The 17,172-nt window shown below is 36.5% G+C and overlaps 1 protein-coding gene across 1 annotated transcript; it reads right to left on the reverse strand.

Annotated features, from left to right (window-relative positions):
* Positions 1-1,076: 1,076 nt before the first annotated feature.
* On the reverse strand, positions 1,077-16,814 carry LOC106177165 (uncharacterized). The gene is made up of 7 exons (XM_086996527.1): positions 16,672-16,814; positions 7,677-7,879; positions 6,001-6,084; positions 5,295-5,385; positions 4,894-5,014; positions 4,411-4,546; positions 1,077-1,876 (listed from the first exon to the last, which is right to left on the reverse strand). Exons 2-7 carry the CDS (start codon positions 7,873-7,875, stop codon positions 1,182-1,184), a joined length of 1,326 nt encoding a protein of 441 aa, XP_086852653.1. The 5' UTR covers positions 7,876-7,879; positions 16,672-16,814; the 3' UTR covers positions 1,077-1,181.
* Positions 16,815-17,172: the final 358 nt, after the last annotated feature.

The following is a 17,172-nucleotide window of genomic DNA, read 5'->3' on the forward strand; positions in this document are numbered from 1 at the left end:
GAATTCATTTCGTTTTATATCACAAACACATATACCTTAGCACTTCTTTCACATGTGAGTGCTATATGCCACAACGAGGTGCTCGAGGCATATATCGCGAGAGGCTGGTAGTTAATTATTTGATGTACATACCGAGAGAATACTCGCATTTCACCAAAAATGCTCTTTTGGCAATGATGTGTCTTTCATATAATATATGTGGTGGAAGTGTTACCGGATATAGTATGGTTTGGCGTGGTTTTACCTTTCACCACCCCTCCCCTTCTTCAGTATTCAAGCGGGTCATACCGATACGGGCAAAAATGAAACAAGTCCAAGCTTATTCATACGTATGTATAGGGCATGATCTAAACAAAAACTGTCCTTTGTAACGGGCGGCAATTAAAAAAGCCAATTGCTCCAAATTCGAGTCTAAATTACGAACCTATCCGCCCCAAAATAAACAAGGTAACACGCGCAATTACACATGACATACCAACAAATTGGCAGCTTGACTAATTCACTTGGTCAATTAACTTGCCTATTATGCTGTTAACAATGCAAATACACCATTAAGACTGGGCACAGCCAGGCCCTAATTAGGATGGGGTCTGGGCCTCTTAGGCATATGGTTAGATTAGGACTGGGCCTGTGACACATATTTATATGGCTCAGAGTTTGGTGATTGTTTTAAATCCTTTGACGTATGAAAACAAAACTGGAACTAATTGATCAAAAAGAAAGAAAATTATATGTGTCCCTACCAAGGAGACACTGAGATGAATTTAATATAATGTCCAAACAAATGAGAGTTTCCCTAAACCTAAAAGCTATCACATATGCAAATGCACGTTGCATCAGATGTGCTGGATTCCCCAACTCCTAAAGCACAATAAAAAGCAATATAAAGGTGACAATAACCCTGCCCTTGCATTGGATATTAAGAGGCTTCTCGTAGACTTAGCAGTCAAAGTACTCAGCCCCCACTCCTCCAAATAAAACTTTTTTGTGGGATTCGATGAAAGAATGATTTGGATTTTAAAAAGCCTTTAAAAAGGTATTATAAAAAATAATATAAAAAGAAAGAAATATTTGCTCTGCAGTGATAGATTTATTCAAAGAAATCTGCTTTGAGAACATAAAAAGCCAACTGGAGTAGATCTAGTACATTAGTACGTTATTTTCAAAGAAGTGGAAAGGACTCAATAATCCAAGCATAGAGTAGACAAAGCCAAATTGGCTTCACCTACACCCGTAAGTCGTCCAAGCAATGCGTTCTCAATGATGTACTCATTGGTGTAGTTGACGACCTGGGCAGAGGGTGAGCAGATAGTCCCCTTATCTCTGAGGACTTGCAACAAGGCAGCCGCGGCGCCGGTCACAAACGAAGCTGCAATGGAGGTGCCATCCATTAAAGTATATGTATTGTTTCCAGAGAAGTCAGCAACTTTGATATTCGCACCCGGGGCGTAAATATCTATGCAAGGACCATAGTTGCTGAAATAATTCTTTTTAAACTCCTCATTAAACGCTCCGACAGTGAGGGTATTGGGCGTGCTGGCTGGAGAGACATAGCAAGCGTCTTCATTGAAACTACCAGCTGCAGCAATTGCGGGGATTCCAGCTGCGAGTAGATCATCGACTGCGTCGTTCATAGACCTGGAGAAAGTCCCACCAAAACTGAAGTTAATAACGGAGAGTCGCCCAGTGCTTTGCACTCTTTGTTTTGCCCACAGACAACCTTCCAATATATCGGAAACATCGCATCTATCATTTGAACAAACCTTCAGGGAAATGATGTTAGCACGCTTTGCCACACCACAGTTGGTTCCCCCGATGATACTGGCCACTTGGGTACCATGACCATGGTTATCCACACTTGTAGATGTCGGCCAGCCTGGAGAAATAGAAGAATAGATAAAATTAATCAACCATTTAATGTGTTAAACCTAAAAATGATCATTGTAGAACTTCTTTAAAATAATTTTACTACTAAGAAGCATCAAACCCAGGGGGCAAATTATGTTGTTTTAACGTTGAAACAACGTTGAACCATAACGTTGATAATACATTGGATTAACATTGGATTTGAAAGTTGACTCAGCCTCAGATAACAACGTTGTATCAACGCCAGATAACAACATTGTATCAACCCCAGTTGTTAGACATTCTTACATGAAAAGACATTAAAATGATCTGAAATGTTTTTTTTTTTTTATTTTTGGTACAAAACACAAGTACACAATTATAACGTACACTGTAAAAACATCCAAGTGCCTGCTTTGTCTGATTTTTTCAACGCATTTAGCTCCTAAGTATGTTTTCTCCCAAGCATGGTACACCCTTTTAGCCTGGATATGTTTAGCAGTAGGACATGTTTGATGGCTAAATACATATATGTAGGGTATATACACACACTGGACAAAAGAAGTGTCACCCCTACTGAACCAATACTATGGGGGAGATAAATGACTGTGGAATGATATGCTCCTGGTATCATTTTATTAACATCAAATTTCACACAAAATCACAAAATGAGAACAAAATATACATTCTACCAAATTATGCAGTTTCAAGTCCAAAATTAGTACTTAGTGGCATAGCCACGTGACCTAATAATAGGTGCTAGTCTACAAAGCAAGGATTCATATAATCGTCTGATGCGTCCAGGGCTTTTGTTGGCCCAAGCATGAAACACTGAATATAACAGAGTTTCTCTGCATTGTCATCCTGGTGAACAAATGGATAATTCCTGTCACCAAACATGTTAGTAATAGATGGTAACAAGCCTGACTCAAAAACATCGATACATTTCCATCAACCACTATCCATTCGCCCACGCCATGGATGCTGATGCAGCCCCACACCATGATGAATATGCTGCTCCGGGTTCGAAAATTCAGTGCATGTGGTTGAAATGCTTTACCAGCAGTTCGCCAGCATCATACCCGTCTGTCATCAGAGGTCAGACCAAAGCGACACTCATCAGAAAAAAAATATATAGGACCAATTGTCATGGACTGTCCAGTTCCAGATCCTGTTGACCCTATTTCACTCTAAGCTGCCTGTTTTGTAACGATATAAGAGGTTTCAGTCGTACTGCTGTACACTCTATGAGCATGTAACCGACGCCTAGCAATTTTCACAGACACATTCTTATGTGTGAAATTGTTCCACTGTGTTGTCAACTGACAAGCAGTGTCGAACTTTGACAACCTGGACATCAAAATCAGTCGGCGGTCTTTTCGGCCAGTAGTTTTTCTTAGACGACCCATCAGAGGCAATTTGTCTTTTGATCCAGTGTTTCTATACCGAGACCAGATCCTTTGCATGATTCTGACTGAACAATTCAATAGTATCGATATTCTGACATTGCTTATATTCCGCCTCTTCAGGTTAATAACTTGCACCTATAACCGTTAGATAATTGCCTGTATCTTGCCATATTGGAGGAAGACAGGAATAACATTTGCTGTACATGTGCAAGACCAACAATACTATTCCATGGTATAGCGGTTTTATACTCATTAGTCACATGATAAGTAGACCAGGTATTATAAGTACCCAAGATCTGCCTACTTTTATTACTCTGAGTTAGGGGGTGACACTTCTATTGTCCAGTTTATTAACTACATTCCATTTACAGCAAAGTATTCATCCTAGTGTTAGCTGACCTTGCAAGGAATTCAGTTTATTGGAATGTATTTCTGAATAACAAGTTAAGAAAATTCACTATTCACTCAAGACACAAAACAACTGTCACTTTTACTTTAAACACTTTTTTTATTATTTTGATAAAGTTAGTTACAGTACTGATAAACAAAGTATCACGTTTTCAACAATTAATATTTTACATTACAGTCCATGTCTGTAAGGTTGTGTCAATGACCAAATTACAACGTTGAGTCAACGTCACATTATGACGGTGTTTGGACGTGACTGGATCAACGTTGTTTTTAAGTTGAATTTAGGTAGATCAACGGCAATTCAACGTATCAACCTGTTTTCAACGTTGATCCAAAGCAACTATGCCTGCTGGGAAGCGTTCATGGGCGTCCACAGGAGTGTGTAAATGGGGTCACTTGACTCCCCCCCCCCTTTACTTTTGGCGGGCGCGTTAATTGTGGGTACCCATCCAATCATTATCTCCTCCTTCAATGACTTTGACCCCCTGGAAAATTTTATGCGGACGCCCATGAAAGCGTCTTATTTCAGTTGAAAACTGACCAATGGTACAAAATAGTCCCAAATATAACTCTCCTGTACAATAAAAAACAGATATTTGAGATGAATAATGGCAGTTGTATTTAACTATATTTTATGAGCAGCTATCATATTGCAGTAAAAACGTGCTCCCCTTTGATCCCCTTTAGCAAACCAGGTTTTGTTTTTGCTGCAACGCTGCATGAAGACAATCAGAAAGCAACTCACCAATAGTAACTCTCCCTCTGAGATCTTCGTGGTTTGGATTGATGCCTGTGTCTGCCACATATACATCTATTCCCTTTCCATCACCCCAGATGTCATATTTGGCATCGTATGAATTACCATCAAGAGTATCCAACCCCTGCAGGTAAAGGTTATACAAAATATGAAACTAGCTTTACATATTGCCACGGCTGCAACGAATTCTTCCATAAAAATTCCAGATATGTGCAATTCTTGTACAGTCTTGCTAGAAAGTAAATGGACTTGTCAACAGTAAATTAAATGCACCTTTTACTTCATATATTGCTCAGGTTTATGACAAAGAGTATAGGACTTTGATCCTACAAGTGTTAGCAATAGTCAAAACTGAACTGCTTTTAGAAATCAGAATAATCAACATTCTACAAAGTTATTATAATTGAATTATATGAAACCATTAAGTTATATAAGGTCGACCTTTCTGATCGGAAATCAACATTAACATACCCAATTATAACTTCCATTGCCATTATTGTACTCTTTGCAGTATTTCGTGGCTACTAACAACTCGATGTCCTCTTCAATTTCACCAATGGCATCGGTGAGTTGCCGCAAATCGTCGAGGTTGCTTAAAACATTGTTTTAAAAACTCATAAATACAGTCAAATATTTCAAAAAGGTTAATGTACATCCTTGGTGTTAGTAAAAACAAATATAGAATTATTAATTGATGACCAATACGTATTTTAATTATTTTCTCCTTAAGAACTTTGCTTTTTAGCCCAAAGTGTTATTTGATCGGTAGTTCATAGCGAAGACGATGATAAAATATTTTTATTTATAAAACTATTTTTTAGGAATGTGTAGAAACGGATGAAAAACACACTCAAATCAAAAATGCACCCAACCTTTTACTTATGTTTCGCAGAATGAGGAAATCCTTGTCTCTATTAAACTTCACTTGTTGTCTTCGTTCAGGTTCTTTGATGATTCTACGGACTAGATCAATAAAACTATGTTTCTTGTAAATGATTAAAATAATAAATCCATTTAAGGCTACAATAGAGCAGAGATGGATCGGATCCTAAGTCCATATTAGAAAAAATACAAAGGCAAACAGAGAACTCAGACCTTCACCAGAACAAATGATAAACTAATAATCAACCATTAGTTAATAGAAAGACCATCACCAAAATGTTGTCACTTTAAAGCTAGTCCATTTTTTACCTATCCTGATTATTTAATAAAAATTCGTCCTTTCATTTGTGAGTTAAGTTGCTAACAGACAGACTACCAAACTACCAAGAGACCCTCTGATAAGATTCGAAATGAAAGTGCCAAATACAGGTAATAGGTCACAAAATGAACACTTTTATTTTACTGAACATTGTTTACGCAACAAAAAGCACACATGCGTCAGCTTCATTGCTTTTTTTACTGGTGCTTGCTTGCGGCGTCTCAGCGTCAACGGCATTTGGTTTTAATTGACCACCACAACCACATACGCTAGACGACCTTAATGCCCTATCACGTTTCCCTGCGATCCAGTAAAATTAAAACAAATTTTCTCGATATTCATTCAGATATATAAATATAGGAGCAAAGTTTACCCACTTCGAACGTGCGTTGCATCAGGCAAAAGTCGAGCGATGTATTGTCCTGGTATCCCAGATAAGTCCATGTACTCAATGAGGGGCACTGAGGGAAATATGAATAAGAGTGAATCATCCATTAAAATATCCCTTTGCGATTTAGTTTGGATACGTTCAAACCAACATTATATTATTCCTTGGTGAATTATATGCCTTCTTTTGGTCACTTATATTGCTATATACTTCAAAGTGCATAGTAACTGATCAAATAATCTTTATCAAGTAAGATTTCTTCTTCATAATAATAATAATAATAATAATAATTAATATTTTTATTTCAAGTCTAAAATCCATAAAATGTTCAATAGACTGTACAACATAAAATACAAAGAAGTTTATAAATAAAAATAGTTAAGATATATATTATATAAATCAGAACTAGACTAAATTGTAATAAGCAGTAATAAAAGTAAAAAATACAAGGTTCTTTAATGTAAAATTAAAAATTCATGAATAAAATGTCTTAAAAATGTGAGTTTTCAATTCCTTTTTTAAAACATTCTTGTGATTCTTTTTGTCTAATAAAAATTGGCAACTTATTCCACTCTACTGGTGCAGCTACACAAAATGATATGTCACCATATGTTTTTAACTTTGATTTGGGAACTTTCAGTTTGTCACCAGACCTCAGGGATCTTTGAGGGCTATAATGTTTTACTAGATCAGTAATATATGGTGGAGCTAGGTTATAAAAAGCAGCATGTGTAAAAGCTAAAACCTTAAATAAAATTCTGGCCCTAACTGGTAACCAGTGCAGCTGCTTTAAAATTGGAGTGATATGGCAATCCCTAGGCTGTAGCATTAAAGCCGTGCTGAGATATTCTGGATGCGTTGTAATCTTTTGATCTTATCATCCATATAATACAGAATTGCAATAGTCCAACCTGGAAGTTACCAATGAGTGTATAACAGTAGCAGCAGATGATTGATTCAGATATTTCCTTATGGTGCCAATATTCCGAATGTTGAATAAACAAGACCTTGTGATGTAAGAGATCTGTTTGTTCATTGAAAGTGAAGAATCAAAGTATACTCCTATTTTTTTACATGAAGGGAGGATAGTGCCATACTAGCTTCAATTTTAAGTTGCAAGTTATCAGCAAGGCCCTTGTTGTGGGGTCGAGTAATGACTAAAAATTCTGTTTTTCCATCATTTATCTTCAATTTGTTTGAAATGAGCCAACCTCTGAGGTCTGATATGCAATCAACAATGGTGTTCACAGACAATGCTGGATCATGAATGTTACAAGATGTGTACATCTGGGTATCATCATTCATGTCATGGTATGAATCAAATAATTATGCCATGAATTTATTTTTACATTATATTATTCCTCGATGAGTTAAAGGCCTCTTTTTTGGTCACTTATAATGCTCTATACTTCAAAGTAACTGATCAAATAATCTTGTCATGTAAGATTTCTTTTTTAAAATTGCCAAGTGTTAAATACATCAACAATCAAATGAACAAATCTTTAAGTTGCATTTCCTACATACATTAATAGAAAAATCGGTGTTACTTAACAAATAGAGCATGAGCAATGTGAGGAGTATTAAAAGATTTCTTACACTATGTTGTGTGAAAACGTCTCATACGAACAAACTCTTTTGGTGCAGTTAATCAACCGTTCTACTTGCCTAATCCTTGTTCTTCTGACACTTTCAATACACCAGCATCTTGCAACTTTTTTCGAATGGCTTCGTAATCTCCTTTTTTCATCGGTGGTGCCTCAGGTGCGTCTCCAAACATAACGTTGTTCACCTGCCCCTCATGATGTGCACTTGTCATTGTAAACAGCCAGAAAGCCAAAACACCTATGAGTGCCGATGCCTGCATATTTCTATAAACAATTATTTCAATTATTTTAAATGGAAAACTTATTATAGTCTTTTAGAAAAATAGTATGATTTCAAATAGGATTATGTGAGGTTGAAAAAAATTCAAATTAGTTTTTCTTAATGCGTCTTCATGATAATTGCCATATAAGAATAATATATGCAGTCAAATGTTCACAAGCACAAAGAAGCTCAGTTTTGACTCAAAATGAAATATGAAATAAGGCCATATGACTAATATTATCATTTATTAAAATGGCTAAACTTGATACGATACGGAGAAACAAGATTGGGGATGGTAACAACATTGCATTAAATGGTCACCCTACACCCCATACAATGGAGCAAAGATTGACAAAGAGCAAAACAATGGCTGTCAAAGAGTCAGGTAGATACATGTAGATAGATAAATGACCCCTTACCTCCATGTTGATGAAATGGGTAATATAATGTCTGGTTGAATTTCATAACTAACACAAAACTAAAACAATCGGATCCAGAGATTTGGAAGTGGTGGACACAGGGTAAAAGAATATACATTTTACTACTCTGTGCTTGGTATCAAACAGTTAACAATGACAATTGTACTATAATATATGGGGGACTGGGATGGTCAACTGCTAGATTTTGACTCTATTTCTTAGTTGTGCTGTTTTTGGGAACTATAAAAGTGAAAGAAAAATATCAGAAGTGAATATCTTGGGATAGAATAGTGTCTCAGAGAATATTACAAGGGTTATATTAAATATATACTATTGTGAAAGAAAGGATTTCTCTAGAACCTAAGAAAAGCAACCAATAAAAATACTCGTAAAATATTTGACAGTTTATCTTGTTGTTGCATTGCACTCGCCGGTACTTAGAGCTTTCTCGTTTGGTTCCCATTTGAATTTCAAATTCTCATGAGAGTTTATACTGGTAGGAATATGACTAAAGGCAAAACAATAATGTAACCAAAATTAGCTTTTATCCAAGAAATAACGTTAACACTGATGGCATTACTGGCCTGCCCGCATTAATGTAATTTTTGTTAAATTTAATATTGGCAGGACGCCCGATCTTGTGAGGATGGAACGTATCGAATTTTCCATACCAGGTCAACTGCTGGCGTTGATGTTTCTCCTAGAATATTATAAACGTTAAAATTTTCAATGACGTAGATTTAGCAAGGGGCAACATAAAGGTGGCTCGGTAGGTTATAGTAGCCTAAATTTGTCAAAATAGCTTTTCTTTTCTGTTTCTTTTTATGTCTAACATTCATATCCAGATATTAATGCAAAAATTTTTTTTAATTAGATAAAAAATACCCTTTTTATTATTTTGTTCACCAACCCATACAGATCTTGCATTAAGCTCTGTCCCTGTTTACCGTCAATTTATATGTTTTTATAATGATACGATATAATTACGTCTTTAAAACTCGGGAGCTAAGTTAGGCAATGTTTGAAAAAACTGGTGATGCAGCCAAAATTGATCTACAGGTACTTTACTTGACTGGATGATGTCCTTAACTAGGAGAATGCGCCAAAAACAACACGTTGCAAGCGCTTGTAAGCTTGGTAAGTAGCACGGGTGTCCAACATTGCAGCTTTCTACACATACCATATGTACAGAACCTTTCATATTGCAAAAGTCATTATTTACATGTGAGCTAATTTTAAAGATAGCTCAGTTACCTTAGTAGAGAGTAATGCAACTGAACATATGTTGCTCCTTTTCCTTTGAACAGCGTCGTGTTCGATATGACAAAGTACTGGTATATTTTTAGTTTTAACTTTTAAACTTTAAATACAATCATAGCACGTGTGCCGCCGATATCAGACACGTACAGTAGATGTAGCTTGAAAGCCCATGGAGCATATTTGGGGCAGGTCATTAATTCCAAATATGTCTAATTATAATTATAAAGTGCATGATGATTTGCAGTGCATATATAGCCAATGCACACGGAATAGGAACACATTTTCTGGTGTGCGCCGCCATACCAGACCCGTAGCTTAGTCCCTTTTGGGACATATTTAGGACAAGTTATTAAATCAGAGCCCATTTAATCCCAAATTAGCTATGATAAAATATCCTTTAGTTCAAGGTGAATCCCGTTCACCTTAAGGTACGTATTGTACTGAAATATGTCTTTTTTGTTCTGAAGCCGGCGTAATATTTCATTTAATTGGACAAATATTGATTTAGCTCGGATCAAAGCGGACTGTTCACGACGAATGTTGGTGACACATTACAGTGTTTTAAATTTTAATCGGTGTTAACTCATGTCCTTTACCTAAAGCACAAAGGCACTCACAAATCACCGTCAATACCACTAGCTTGTGGTGCACCACAAGGCTCTGTACTCGGTCCCATCCTGTTCACTCTTTACACGTCACCAGTTGAGGACATTGTCTCTAAGTACGGTTTTAACCTAATGCTCTTTGCAGTTGATTCACAAATTTATATTGTTTGCGACAGGTCATCATATGTTATACTATCTATCCAGATATATATTATTCAGTTGAGTCAATGACTTAATGCCAGTTCACTTGTTTTCAATGATGGCAAAACAGAAGTAGTTCACTTTACTTCTCGTATTTCTAAGGATGCAGCAAAAACTAAAACTTTTAGAAATCGGAAACAGTACAGTCACGGTAAAAGATGAGGTTAAAAACCTTGGAGTAATCAGTAAAAAATGCAAAGCCGCTTTCTATGGTCTTTTAAAAAATTCCAAACTATCCCATATCCTTGATAAAAGTCAAATGGAGAGGATTGTCCATGGCTTTATAACTGCACATCTTGACTACGGAAACAGTCTACTCTATGGTCTTCCTACCTACCAAATTGAAAAACTGCAATCTGTCCAAAATGCTGCAGCACGACTACTGACCAAAACTCCTCTCAGATCAAACATTTCACATATTTTATTCGAACAACACTGGCTTCCTGTACGACAGAGAATTGTTTTCAAATTGCTGCTGTTTATTTTTAAATTCACCAGAGGTGAATGCCCCTCGTATTTTAACTCGATGCTAAATCCAAGTACACCCAGTCTCACCAGGTCTACCAGATCCACCTCCACTCTTTGTTTTACCAGAAATGATAATAAAAAACAACCAAAACCTACGGCCACAGGGCATTTTCAATTGCAGCACCCATTTTATGGAATCAACTACCCTCACACATTCGGACTATTGATAGTGTTAAGGTTTTTAAAAAAGACTTAAAACATTCTTATTTGCACAGTATTTTAATTAATATTTTCTCATTTTATCAGAAAAAAGTTTTATTGTTCAGACCATTACTATTTTCACCAGAATTAATTATTTAATTTTTTTTTACCTTAGCTTTTATTATCTATATAATTAGTTATACTTCTGATAATTCTATCCGTAAACAGCATTGAGACGGTAGTGTAGTGCGGTTTTAAGAAATAAATATTACTATTATTATTTTTTAAAAACCTTATTCATTTCATGTTGTTAATGGTGTTCCTGAATTAATATCTTTTTTGCTATACCAGTCAACTGCTAGCGTTGATGTACAGTAGTAATAAAAATTAAGTTTCCGTTGTACGACGTTTTAAAAACGTCAAAACGTTTTAATCCCTATACTATGAATAGAAGGGGGCGGACAAACAATGGAGACCCGTCTAATCCCTTCAAAATTCGAACGCCAAAACACAATAGTTTAGACGTAATAACACACAATACCTTAGGCGAGTGAACCCCATGACGCCTGTTTCTGTGGTCCAGCGCGAGCGCGACAATCCGCTGTGACTAGGTGTAATTAACAGCAGGATACATCAGCCAGAAGGTGCCCATTGTTTGTTGCGGCGATAGGATTATACTCCCGTGGCCACCTATCCTTTTGTTCACTAGCTTGGCACACGCAGCTGATCATGTTTTAAGTGTTGCAAGAAAACTGCTAGTTTAATTTAGTATCAGTTTTTTAATTCAACATGAAGTGTTCTGTGGTCAAAAATTGAATTTGATAGACATGCATCAGCATCGTACATCAGCATGATCAACAAATCACCCCGTCTCAAAAAGTTTAAAGATGCTCCGTACACAAATTTCCATCATCGCTACCTGTGTAAAAATAGATTACTGTTGAGAGATAACAAAGAAAGAAACATTATTAAAACAATTTATTCACATTGCAAGCTGGCGTGTTGCCTCAATTACTACATAAAGTTACATTTTATATAAAATAATAGAACGAATCCGAAAAAGGATAATACTAGAAAGTCTTAATAAATAAATAAATAAACAGGACCGCAGCCAGGGGGAGTTCGGGAGGTTCGAAAACCCCCCCCTCTTTTGCTGAAAAAAGGCCCACTCTGGGTAAAATTTGACATAAGTACCTGGGGATTTGTACATGGGGATTTTTTGGTTAAAGGTCCACTTTTTCAGAAAAAGACACTCCCCCTTTAAAATTGCTGGCTACGGGCTTGATAAATAAATAAATAAAAATATTATTTAAAGAATAAAGTAAATACTTAGGTTACATTAAGAATCAAATAAAAAAAATAGATAAAAATAAGATGGTTTAAATCATTAAATAAAATTAATAAATAATAAATAAATTATGATTTAATAATTGAATGAATAAATCGCTGTGAAGAAATAATCATTGTCGCAGCTAACGCGGTGAGTGTCAACCCATTATCAGGGCCATAACTTATAACTCCTTGATTCAACGTACTTTCATAAACATGTAGTGTGACCACACTGTCAGCCACCCCCCTTGTTGCACGTTGCAAGCGATTTGTCTCATAACTATGACAAGGCGTTCTTTTTTCTTGTTGTTGTTTAAAAACGGACCACTTTGTCAAGGCTAATTGCTTAGCTCCCTGCGCGTCATATGTACTTAGCTCTTTGCGCGACCTATGTAAACGCTAAGATATGAATGTTATACCGGGTAGTTGATTGTTTTGCCCGGCCGCCGCACTTATGCTTTCTTACTAGAGCGATCTAGAACAACTAAGTCGCTAGTTTTCCCTGTTTGTAACTGAAGCAAAATATGTTCGACATGCCGTTTCTGCACGACAGCCGGAGACACAGTAATTATATAAGGCATGGTTTAAGCTTGTTCGAGAGATAATAACAGTCGCGTTTAACAAAAGATAGTAAGACCCCCTCCTCTTTAACTGATGTCTTACACTGTTAATATTGACCGCACTTTCATATATTATGTAATGCACTGTCAGACTTTCCCCTGTTGCACGTTGGCGTTGGATTGTACTTGTGCCTCTGTCAATGCACCTCATTTAGTTTAAATATTTTTACCGCATAAACCTTTGTGGTTAAGAGTTATTAGTTTAGTAGTAGAAATAGGATGCTTGGACAAAAAGCTTCTAGTCAACTCGCTAAGACCTAGGGTGTGATGCTGCTATCATCCGAGGAAACACCTACACTGAACCTTCTACCTGAAGTCCCCCTAGCTAAAACAAAAAATGCCCCTTGAACCGGTCCATTTTTAAAGCGACGAATCATTTTTGATATCATTGAGCGTTAAAGCGTAGGTTTATTCATCATGATCTATTTTGTAAACAATACTTGCCTAGATTTTACTTGGATTGATCATAGTCACTGTTTGGCTACTCGCCTATAATGCGTGCTGAATGACAGACAACTTATAAATATCATCTGTGTTACTGTGTTTATGACCACGTTAAGTTTAAATAGAACGGTATCGGTGATTTAATCCATCCAACATATTTATGTTTCTTCTTTTAAATCAAAGCAAGCCTTGCAGATTGATTTTGTTGAAATTTACGTAAATTAAGTAAAGCTAAGTAAAGCCTGTTTCTAGTTCATCCACACTATAAAACTGCATGAAGGATAACAAGTCTCTGTAGCCAATTAACTTTCACAATGCCCTGTGCTTTAGAGTCCCATGTTATACAATAAAATGAGTATGGCTTGAGAGAAATATAAATATGAGGCCGTGTATGAAGATGTTTCAAATAATAAAAATCAAGAATTTAAACATGTTAGGTACATGCACATCACTTGATAAGTCATTTCACAAAAATGGCATCTAATTTTTCAGATAAACCCCCACTTTTATCGATCTCAACGCCTTGTCTGATGTTTACATGTAGGCGTATACTCCAATATTAATTGCGAACAATATCAATAGCGACTCGAGATCGTTGCCTGTTTTTCACACTTTTACACAAACTCATGAAGGGTTAATAAAAGGATTCGCGTTGCGACATCTATCTCTTTCTTTCGAACAAGCAAATTAAGGGCCGACCCGAAGTAAGCTTTCATAACTAATTTCTCTTTGACTGTACAGGGGTATATTGTAATTACTCCACTTGGTCGCCTCCATTGTCTTGTAACATTGACAAAGAATGTGTTTTCACACGCTAGTTTACATAACTCCTTTGCCTTGTGTCTTTATCAAGGTTATAATCAGTTTGAATAGGTTGTCTTGCCTCACTTAAAAAGGGAGTTGTTCTCCACACTGGTCGTTACCTAACTTATGCTAACCTACTTTGTACAAATATGGTTTTAATAAATCGCCAAAACTATGACACTAGTGAACATTGTGTATCAAACATTTTGATACGATTAAATAAATGTGCAAGAAGGATTACGGAATGAGTTACTATTTACCTCCCCCCACGCGCCCTTCAAATAATGCTCTTTTGATTTCGAAATGAATTTGTTTTTAACGCAAAGAAGTCCAATACCCCTTTCACGACTCAGTCATTGTACAGCATGTTATATTACTCTTTACCCTTTTTATTTGACACTGTCTCTGTTTCTCTCCCCTTTTACTTTCTCTTGTTAGAAGGAGGGCAAATAATTAAGCATTCAAAATATGCATCACCAATCTTCAGAAAAGAATGAGTGAATGAACCATTGGGCTGGCCCACAACGTCCGACACAGCAGAATAAATTAAATAACAGCTTTCACAGATTTAACTGCAGTTAGCTGTACAGCGTCACTATATACATAATCCGCTGCACGCGCGAAGCTGTTGAACAAAAGGATAGTTCTCTATGGAAGACCTTTTGTTTACTCTAAGGGGGCGTGCCTAACCAGGCGACAAGAGGATTAGGCTAGTCACTATATTCCGTCAAATTCGTTTAGCGACCCTATCATTATCACACTCCCTCTATTGTATTTTCTGACGTTATAATTGTATCTAATCTTCTTACGTTAGATGGAAAAAATGCACACATATATAATCTTATGACTGTACAGGTAGCTGTTGGAATTCATTTTTATGCTGTTAGAATTTCTGAGAAAATCGAGTGGCTTTAGAAAAAGGCACCATTTTGGAACTTCAATAGGTAACATACACTTAAATTTGTCAAAGCACCACCTTTCCTTTTTCTATTATATAAAGTTCATATATTTTATTACATAAAATTAAACACTTCTAGAGCAAAACCCTCCTTTCTGTTGTTTTATTCACCTCATCCACGCTCTTCCCTTTCTGTATTTTTATTCACCACTCTCACGCGCTTCTTTTGCTGTAGTTTTATTCACTACTCTCACGGGCTTCGCTTTCTGTTGCTTCATTCACCACTCTTCAAAACGATTGTGAAATCGGTATGAATATCAGTAAGACGCGGGAATGAAGCCGCACGCTTGGTTTTTCTTCAATTAATCTTCTTTGTTGAATGATGGACGATGGCGATCGGTTGGCACGTTGACCCCGAAACTAAGTCAGAATTGATCAGGAAAACTGGCATGGTGTGAAATACAGCCTAATGCCTATGGATTACACTGAACTTTTGTTAATGGTACAACTACATACTTTTGTTAATTCTCTCGAACGGGATTGTAGTACTTATTGTTGTGATTAAAACCGTGTTGATAGCTGTTCAGCTGTAAACACAACTTTGCATGGTGCAAAATAAATATAAATATATTTATAAAGAATTACGTCAGACGCGCTTCTAATCGCTGTTCTGATTAGATATTGGCGTATTTGTGCCTTGTGTTAACAGTTGAAAAACTTTTCAAGATGGAGGAAGTAGAATGGCCATTTTAAAATGGTTGCTAAATACTTCGAATAATTGATAAATTCATTTAAATAGCTGGATGTAATAATAACACCGCAGAGGTGATTTGGAAGTAATGAAAACACGTTTTAGATAGAAACAAAAATTAAAAAGGAAATCACACAATGGTGAAAATCAACAAAAAATTATTTGGAAAAAGGCATTCCAAATTCAATGTGAATTCGGTATGAATATCAGTGAGACGCGGTGTTGAAACCGAACAAGACCTTATGTACGTGAGTGGCTGATGTCATCTACGCCAAGGAAAAGATGCCAAAAGCAACCGTTAACAAACACTTGTACATTGCACAGGCGTTTAGCACTGCCACGTCCAGTTACTCACTGTCCCGAACTTCCAACGTATTGAAAATGTTCTGATGGAAATTCATCTGTGTAGTCGTAAAATATGATTCAAGTATTAAACTTATCAGTTTCTACACTAAAACGGATGTGATCAAAAGCTCTGCCAGGTATAACTCTATTTCTAGTGTAGAAATTGGTAATTTTAATACTTAAATCGTATTGAAAATGTATCAATTATTAAAACATGTACGCTAATTCTCTTAGCAGACTACCGTCCAGGTGTGACAGTGATGATAGCTGGCTAGGAAACGTAGTCCGTTTTCCGTTACTTTGTACCGGTGAATTTCATTCGCTATACTAAACCCTATACTACAACAAAGCCTACCTTTTACTTATCGTAAGGGGATTCACGGATTTCTATTCCTTAGCCTATAGCTCCTGGCACACGAGTAACCTTTGAGAAGACTAATGCCACTTACCAGATTATGCTCCCTTTCCTTTGAACAGTGTCGTGCCGTGACAATGTTCTGGTATATTTTCAACTAACGTTAAAATATGAAATATGTTCACATCACGTTTGCCGCCCATATCAGACCCGTAGCTTGACAGCCTGTGGAGCATATTTGGGGCAGGTCATCGATTTCAAATAAGTCTAATTGATTATAAAGTCCATGGTGATTGGCAGTGCATAAAGCCAGTGTTCACGGAATATGAATACATTTCCTGGAAATACATTTCATTCCCATATCAAACCCGCAGGTAAGCCGCCTTTGGGACATATTTGGGGCAGGTCATTAATTCAGAATGTAACTAAATACATAGGTTAAGGCAGAACTGAGGATCGGCAAAACAAACAGTTTGCTTATTATAAATAATCATTATGTTTGGATTATGAATTCATTTCGTGTCATATCACAAACACATATACGTTAGTACGTCTTTGATGTGTGAGATAAATTACTGTCACGAGCGTTATATGC

The sequence above is a fragment of the Lingula anatina genome, chromosome 10, assembly GCF_051362555.1.
Source record: "Lingula anatina isolate TDL-2025a chromosome 10, LinAna3.0, whole genome shotgun sequence".
Taxonomy (NCBI): domain Eukaryota; kingdom Metazoa; phylum Brachiopoda; class Lingulata; order Lingulida; family Lingulidae; genus Lingula; species Lingula anatina.

Excerpts from the sequence above, each read along its gene's own strand:
- LOC106177165 (XM_086996527.1), bottom strand. The coding sequence starts at position 7,875 with ATGCAGGCATCGGCACTCATAGGTGTTTTGGCTTTCTGGCTGTTTACA. Across the intron at positions 4,547-4,893 it reads GCAATGGAAGTTATAATTGG|GGGTTGGATACTCTTGATGG; the intron begins GTATGTTAATGT and ends CTTTACCTGCAG. Across the intron at positions 1,877-4,410 it reads CAGAGGGAGAGTTACTATTG|GCTGGCCGACATCTACAAGT; the intron begins GTGAGTTGCTTT and ends CTATTTCTCCAG.